Consider the following 8,887-nt stretch of genomic DNA (forward strand, 5'->3'; position numbering starts at 1 on the left):
ATGGTGCAACCATTAAAGGAGGGTTGGATGTAATTCAATAAATAAATAATGTAAATCATAAACAATAACAAAGGCAAAAGGCATCTGAGAAAAGTTTCAACATATTGAACAAATAATAACAGCATGAAACAGCTGTGTCAGATGAGCCTCTGAAGCAAAGTGGGAAACTTGAAAATTAACAAAAATCTTTTAATTTTCATGTATTTTTCAAAACACTTTAGGTTTCTACTTAGACTGCTTGTGTTTGAGTAGAAACCAGACAAAAGGTTAGTTAATGCAGAATTGTGTTTAAAGTATGATATGGGGTCAATAAAGGCTGATCATGGCAAGTTACCAATATAATTAAACAAATATTTAAAAATCTATTTGTAAAATAAATTATAAAAATAAAATAAAAACATAAAAAAAAAAGAAACATCTAATGTTGAAACATGCAAAGGACTTTTCCTTGAGATAAAACCAATAGTCACACAAGAACACAATAAACAGAATAGTAGGTTAGTAGAGAGTAGTATATGTATTTTACATTTATGTTTTTTTATTGTGTATGAGTAAAGCACCACAGTCTAAATGACAGGTCCTCCTGTTGCTCCTCATCGTGTTTAAGGTGCTCCAGGTCCATAATAATGTCCCAGGCTCATGTTTAAATATCAGAGGAGAGCTTCGTGATTGGCCAGGCGAACAACACTCACACCTGCGCTATGTGCATCCACTTTGTGTGATTTTATCTGCAAATTGCAAATTGTAAAATATCATTTCGTAAAATAACTACTTCCGTGTAAAAAACGCACGTTCAACTCACTGTCAAAAACTGTAAACCGCCCGTTAAATCTTGCGCACTATATCGAGTGTCCCCCCCGCACATCGTTCTCACAGGAAAGTAGTTCCGGTTAGTGAGGGGGATAAAAACTGTCGCGCGAGCCAAAGAGGGGCGTCTTGGTCCTGTAAAGTTCACCCAGTAGGTGAGTAGCAGCAAGTAGACTAACTATAAGAGAGAGAGGAGAGGATAGCTTATGTTAGTTTTTGAATTAATGTTTAAATCAATTTATAATTTATATTACTGATCAAACTGTTACTTAAACTATCTCCACATCACTTGTTGTGAATATATTTAAAGTTAGTAAGCAGGATCTTTATTAGTATGCATCAATTGCATTTATGTTTTTTAAATTCACGAATAAGCCTAAACTGTATTTGACCTGTAATATGGAGAGAGTGCACTGGTCTGCACATACAGTTCCTTTATGCAAACTGTACAGGGCAATGCCCCACACAGCTGTCTAACTTTGATTTGTTTTTACTTATGTATTTGTTTATTTTATCCATTTATCTGTAACCTGTCCTTTAACTGCAATGTAATTTGTTTCTGGGGCAGATAATTACATATTCTTTAATTAAACTGCATGTTTAAAAACGAATACATCTTCCTAATGAAATAATTAGCAGCTAAAAGTATGAGTGTTTTGTCCGTGATTCAAACATTTCTTCTAACTTTTTGTAAATAATTATCTGTTACAATATGCAATATTTTGTGGTGACATTACTTAATAATAAATACTAGCATGGTGGCTTTGAAATTGTCTTATATGGTTTATATATATACATATAAACCTCGGCTTTTCATCTTGTAGTTTTGAAGTATTTAGTCATTTTTCCTGATATGTTTCGATAGTCCATAATGCTCTCAGCTGCTGTGTTATTTTAGGTGAATGCTGGGGGCAGGAATGGTGTCCCGCCACACACACACACCCACTATGTTCCCATGCCAGCACACATTTGTCATGCATGTTGCGTACCTCTATTACAGCTGACTGTAAGCTGAATCCTGATAACTGCTCCTTTGACCTTTTAATTTGCATTGTTTGGATTCTCAAACAGCATTGCACCTCAGGCAGCACAAATTAGGTTTTGCGACTTCCTTCTGGACTTATTGTTCATGCGTGTGAATCACCTTTAGCCTCTGTCAAGTGACCGGCTCCTCTTCTTCATAAACATAAACTCCCGCTGGAATGTGGCGAGTGCAGTCAGGCAGGCACTGCTGTTGTTGTTACTCTGCACAGGCTGCCGGTCAGCTCACACTGTCACTGTGTAGAGGTCACACTTTCCTACAAGTGTGTACTTTTCCATTTAGTTAATTGATCTAACTGTAGTTTCTGATATCCCATAGTCTTTTCATATGCATATTCTTACAATCATGCAATAATATATCAACTTGATAGCGTTTATTTCAAATCTTTGTTTCAGCAGCCATTGTTTTACCATTAAAATCACACCTTGGTGTAATCACCTATATGATCTTCTGTCTGTAGCCTATGAAAAAACCTCCTGCAAAGCCTATTTGAATACGTGTCAAAGGTCAAGTTGTTAAGTACTAATCAATCATCATACTTGTTTCCTCATCTGTCTCCACAGGGAATTGCAGACACAGATCCAGTCATGTCGAAGACAAAGGATATGGGTTCTTCCGTCATCCACACGCAGCAGATGCACGCTGCGATGGCGGACACCTTCATTGAGCACATGTGCCTTCTGGACATCGACTCTGAGCCTGCTGTGTCTCGCAACACTGGCATCATCTGCACAATCGGTCAGATGAATTGACAAACCCTGTTAATTTGTCTCATGTTACATTCTCTTGGCAACAAACAGAAATAATTTCGTTATATTTTACAAACATCATGTTTAGCCTTGTATTAATTCATCTGTCTCGATGCAGGACCTGCCTCCCGCTCTGTGGACATGTCCAAGGACATGATCAAGGCTGGGATGAACATTGCAAGAATGAACTTCTCTCATGGCACACATGAGGTGAGTCAAAGAGGAGAGAACGATTATTAACTTTTTGCATCTTCAAAACTTCAGCCTGCAGCAACACAAAATCCTAAATGGTGCCATCACTGATTCAAGTGTGCAGGGTTTAAACCCTGAGCAGTACAGCTGTAGTTTCTAGTTTCAGTCATGATTCAAAGTGTACTTGTCCTTTAGAGCTGCAGCCATCACTGTGACATTTCTCCTGTGTCTTGGTAGCTGTCTCTGGCGGTAATGTGATCCATGAGCCAGTACTCGCCCCTTTGGTACCGGGTTGTAGCTTGAGCTTTGGCCAACTCTTTGGCCAACCTTATACTAATCAACCTTCACCTTTAAAAGTCATGCTTCCTTACCTTTTTCCCTGTCACCTGAGTGGATTAGCATTCAAATCTATCCTTAGCTGTAATGGGAACACTTGCAGTTCACATTTTGATCTTCAATGGTTAAATGCAGGGCTTTTTCTCAACTTGCTCAACTCTCAACTCTTGAGGTTTGTCCAGTCTGTGTTTTAGCCAGGCTTGCAGCAATAGTAAAATAATATAAGGGATACATCTGACTCCAGAAAATCAACATTTAGTGGATTGGTTATGAGGAAAGCAAAATAATTCTGACCTTTATCTCAGGTGTCAGCACAGCTACAAATAGTTTTTTCTGTTAGAGTCTGGCAGCAATAGTGTGAGTTAAAGGCATGTAGTGATACCACAGTGGAGTGTTCATTATTGACTGATGACAGCATACAGTAGAATGCATTTACTGTAGACAGACAGGCTACAAGTTATTCATGATTATCCCATGGAGTATTTGGTGATTATTTGTTAATTTAAACACAAGGTTTAACGGCTGCAGCCTAACTATTTTTGGAAACTATTTATGCCAACCTAGACAGTCTGTCAGCAGCTATTTATGTATAGGGAAACGGGTATGTGCAACATATGTGTTCCAGTTGTCATTCAAGATTTTACGGCACATATTCATGTCAACCAGTGCCGTGCTGTCCTTGCGACTGTGTGACCTAGTTTGTCGACCAGTTGTTGTATTCATTTAAAAAATGTCAAACATCTAGAGATAATCTTTCTACAACTTCATAAAACAAGTGTTTATGACTTGTCACAAACACTTGTCGATTCGTTCAGCTTTTTTCATTTTTTTCATAACATTTGTTAAACACTCTATGTCATTCAGTACCATGCTGAGACCATCAAGAATGTCCGTGAGGCAACCGAGAGCTTTGTTCCTGGATCTGCTGACTACAGACCAGTGGCCATCGCTCTGGACACCAAGGGACCAGAAATCAGGACCGGCCTCATCAAGGGCGTGAGTTCTAGTCAAATAACAAAGGCTCCAAAGAGGCCATTTTCGATTTATCGCATATAATCATGAGGTTTCATGCAGCAATTTTCCACTAGAGAATAAACACGCTTTCCTTCCTGCTCTTGTTTAGAGCGGCACTGAGGAGGTTGAGCTCAAGAAGGGAGAAATGATCAAGCTCACCCTGGACAACCAGTTCATGGAGAATTGTGACGAGAAAACTCTGTGGATCGACTACAAGAACATCACCAAAGTTGTGCAGGCTGGATTCCACATCTACATTGATGATGGTCTTATTTCCCTCATGGTTAAGGAAGTTGGTAAGCACACAAACAACCATCTGTTTGGTTCATATTGTTTGTCTTTTATGCAGATTTTGCATTCACCTTTCTGCTTAATGGTGGAAAATAAAATACACTTCACTCTGTGTGTCCTAAGGTGCCGACTTCCTGATGTGCGTCATTGAGAATGGCGGTACTCTTGGAAGCAAGAAGGGCATCAACCTGCCTGGAGCTGCCGTCGACCTGCCTGCTCTGTCTGAGAAGGACCTTCAGGACCTGCAGTTCGGTGTGGAGCAGGGTGTGGACATGGTGTTCGCCTCTTTCATCCGCAAGGCTGCTGATGTTCAAGCCGTCAGGAAAGCTCTTGGTGAGAAGGGCAAGGACATCAAGATCATCAGCAAGCTGGAGAACCACGAGGGTGTGCGCAGGTGGGAAGGATGCAAGCAGTCTCAATATCCCCAATCTGAAACTTTGGAGAACTTTTAAGCTGATTGCTTTTTGTCTGATAGATTCGATGAGATCCTGGAGGCTAGCGATGGCATCATGGTTGCCCGCGGTGACCTGGGCATTGAAATCCCAACAGAGAAAGTCTTCCTTGCCCAGAAGATGATGACTGGCAGGTGCATGAGAGTCGGAAAGCCCATCACCTGTGCCACACAGGTCTGTGACATCAGTAGGACAACTGTTCTTTGGAAATCAAATTAAAAAGAAAAGTGTATCAATGAGTCTTTTTTCTGATCAGATGCTGGAGAGCATGACCAAGAAACCCCGCCCCACTCGCGCTGAGGCCAGCGATGTCGCCAACGCTGTCCTGGACGGCAACGACTGCATCATGCTGAGCGGTGAGACCGCCAAGGGAGAATATCCCCTGGATGCCGTCCGCATGCAGCACAAGGTAAGAGAGCCATTGATTGTTCCTATTTCGTTAGTGTTATATTGTGTGTTAAATAGCAGCATATGTCATAGTATTGTTAAAAGTATAACAGTGTTTCTGCACGTTTTGTTCAATTGTTGTAACTGCACTTGCAGAGTGTTGATCTGTTCATGTGTTTGAGGCTGTTAGAAGGCCTCCATTATCAGTTAAAAGCTCTCTAACACTGTGTGGCATGTGGTACATCACGGTTCATTGGGAAAACTCTGACATCTTGGTGTTGAGAGTAGGCTGCCAAACCATAATGTAGTACAATGACTAAACTACCAAATATACAAGATCAAGCAATATATGATAATGTATAGCTTGTCACTCTTTGACTTTAAATAAACATATTCACACCGTTTGTGAAGACCTGAAATGTTCTTCTTGTATTTAACAGAGACAATATTATATAACAATGATGAATTCTTCTAAAGAGACATTTTGCCCTTGTAATGTCAAATCAGTCTTATTTGCTCAAGGTTCCCCAAATGTGCATGATCAAAGTCATGAAGAAGTAACAATCTAACAACACATTGATAAAAACTGTTAACGAAATGTACTTCTTGCAACAGTAAATGTAAAGAAAGTGAAGATAACATTTTCTTTGTGGTGAGAGTATTATTTTCTAAAAGATGAAGAATTAAGAGACAAGTAGCTTTCAGATTGCGAGCACATCATTGGCACCAGCTTGGATTTGACTAACAGCTTGTTAAGTATTTGTTCAACTTGCTTTGTGTTTCCCTGTTGCACCCCCCCTCCCTCTGTCCATCTGCTTTCTGTGTGTGTTCATATTACTCAATTAGCATGTGTCTGAAGATCTGCAATGCACAGCAACAGTCCCTGGACAACATGGCCGTCGCTGTTGTTTAGCTTCATGTCTCAGTGTGCTTTCAGGTATGAATACCTCTGCACTGTAGTTGAATGCCCCTTTGTTTTGTCCTTTAAAGTACAAACTAACTCCTGCAGCGGAAACCGGCTGTGTGACTGCAGCCTGACAGTTTATTTTCACATGTTCAGATTGCCCGTGAAGCCGAGGCAGCCATGTTCCACAGGCAGATGTTTGAGGAGCTGCGTCGCACCACTCATCTGACCCGTGACCCCACAGAGACCGTCGCCATCGGTGCCGTCGAGGCCTCCTTCAAGTGCTGCGCCAGCGCCATCATCGTGCTCACCAAGTCTGGCAGGTGAGACGCAAAGAAAAAGTCCCTCCTGTAAATCTGCTCTGTAAGGCTCAGACTCATATTCATACACGGCGCTCACTGAGAGCAAAGGAAGAGGTGCATTGTAACATCTCTCCCGCCTCCCTCCCTAACAGAAGCCCTCCGCTCATATGAAGTGTGCCAAATATCACAGCACGCACAATCTGTGCTCCACTTTTGACCTTCTGATATACGAACCCTGACATTCATAAAGCTAATTTTAACTCCCTCAACATTCCTGTCCAAACGGGAGTTCATCCCCCCAACACATGATACAGAAGACGTATTACTGACAGCTGGATGGATTTATTCATTATAAGGGTTTAATGAATCAGCTATAATTAATATTTCCATGACAACAATGGATCACAGGACTAATTTCAGCTTATTGCTTTTAGCAGGCCTGTTCTGCTTCGCTTCTCAGGAGCTAAAAGAGAATTATTGTTGGACAGTAGGAGAGGAAAAATACTATAAGCAAATAATAATGTTAGCTAGTAAGCTACTGGATGTGAAATGCCAACAGTTTTCTAGTTTCAAGTTCACCATATCAACCAAAACCATAAAAATATGTCAATGGTGAAGTTCTTTCTTGTTTCCACTCTCCTTGTGGCCAGAGCAAAATATATTGCAGGTCTAGGTTTTTTCGCACTTCTTATTGGGGTTGAAATGTCTAAATCTGTAGTTATACATTTTGTATTAATTTCTTTTCAGGTCCGCTCAAATGCTGTCGAGGTACAGGCCCCGGGCCCCCATCCTGGCCGTGACCCGCTGTGGCACAACCGCCCGCCAGGCCCACCTGTACCGCGGTATCTACCCCCTGCTCTACACCAAGCCCGCCAACGACGTCTGGGCCGAGGATGTTGACCTGCGTGTGAACTTTGCCCTGGAAGTTGGTGAGTAGTGATGTTTATTTTGCAGTTAGGTAAACGATTAAAAGGGCAGAGCAGGGCTTTATATTTAACCAACTGAATCCTTATTTTTCCATTAATGCTCTTCTTTTCTCTTTCTGTAGGCAAGCACCAGAAGTTCTTCAAGGCCGGTGATGTCGCCATTGTTGTGACTGGCTGGCGCCCAGGTACCGGTTACACCAACACCATGAGAATCGTGCTGGTGCCTTGATACTTCATCAACGGACATTAGTAACCGCTCCCCATCCCCTCTTCTGTAACCTGCCTCCCCCCTGTGTCGGACTTTTCGTTTCTGTTGGTCTTCATCACTAACAGAAATGCAAAACAAGGCCGCTCCAAAAAAAAGGACTGTGTCGATTACAGACATTAACTCCCAGATTCCAGTCATCCTTTTGTGTAATTTATTGTCCAAATCCTGCTGCCGGAGACCCAACTCGAAACCGTTATAATGGAAACTCTTCTGTCAAGCGTGTGCCTGCATGTTGTGGAGTGGAAATAAGCGTTCCTCTGCATGCACTGTAAAGTAGGCTAAACTTTTAGTAATTTCCTTGGTTTTTCATTCTTTAATTATCCAAGGTTATGTACTGCTATTGTCTTCTCCAGTGTATCATGTTTGTTGGTAACAAGTGCCATTGTGATCAGGCATAACCAGGTTCCTTTCCATTAAAATGAATTCTTGGGTCAACTGTGTTTGTTTTCCTCTCATAATAGGTCTCACACCAAACTGAGACAAATGTTCCAGTGATAAAGATTGTTCTTTTTCTAAGGTGGGCTATTTTATGCCTTAAACATTAGATGGCGCCAGTGGGGAGATGACAGGAATCACGGGACGGATACTAAAACGGGGGAAATTATTTCAGAGGAATAAAAAGGAGGAATACAATGTAGAAAAATTCTCTATTGTAGGCTAGTCCGTGAACATTAGCATAAAGAAATACCTAAAGGACAAGTCAGTGCTATATGGACTGTATTTTTAAATAAGCATCACTTGCAATGGTGAAGCTAGTAAATTGGGTTTTCTACTTTCTTTTATAAATCATAATTCATTATTTGTTGATTATATTTAGTATAATAAATCTCAATCTGCAAATGACCAGTAATTAACAGTATCAACTATTTGTAGTGAGGTTAATGTACAATATGTCCCTCTGAAGTAGTGAAGTAGAAGTATAAAGAATCTGAAAATGAATATACTAAATTAAAGTAACTCAAAATGTGCACACTAACTGCGTACTTAAGATATATATTAATGCAATCTTTAACAAAATGACGTCATCTTGTGAAGTTTTAACAGGACATTTAACAGTGGGTCTGTCTTTTTCTTGAATGTCATAAAAAAAACATTTGTCTGGATCTAATTTTAATAAAACCTCCAGAAGAATGGGGTCAAATCTATATTTAATCACTAATCCAGCATTTACCAACTTGATGAACATGGCAGATACTTTTCCTTGTTCTGGCAGATTA

The 8,887-nt window shown here is 40.6% G+C and overlaps 1 protein-coding gene across 1 annotated transcript; it reads left to right on the forward strand.

Moving 5' to 3' along the window:
• The first annotated feature begins 912 nt into the window (after window positions 1-912).
• Window positions 913-8,105, forward strand: pkmb (pyruvate kinase M1/2b). Its single transcript, XM_034142008.1, has 11 exons — window positions 913-962; window positions 2,413-2,587; window positions 2,717-2,808; window positions 3,991-4,122; window positions 4,250-4,436; window positions 4,555-4,825; window positions 4,907-5,057; window positions 5,140-5,292; window positions 6,331-6,497; window positions 7,224-7,405; window positions 7,525-8,105. The coding sequence occupies exons 2-11, from the start codon at window positions 2,437-2,439 to the stop codon at window positions 7,629-7,631; spliced, it is 1,593 nt and encodes a 530-aa protein (XP_033997899.1). The 5' UTR covers window positions 913-962; window positions 2,413-2,436; the 3' UTR covers window positions 7,632-8,105.
• Window positions 8,106-8,887: the final 782 nt, after the last annotated feature.

This window comes from Trematomus bernacchii, unplaced genomic scaffold, assembly GCF_902827165.1.
Source record: "Trematomus bernacchii unplaced genomic scaffold, fTreBer1.1, whole genome shotgun sequence".
NCBI classification, from domain to species: domain Eukaryota; kingdom Metazoa; phylum Chordata; class Actinopteri; order Perciformes; family Nototheniidae; genus Trematomus; species Trematomus bernacchii.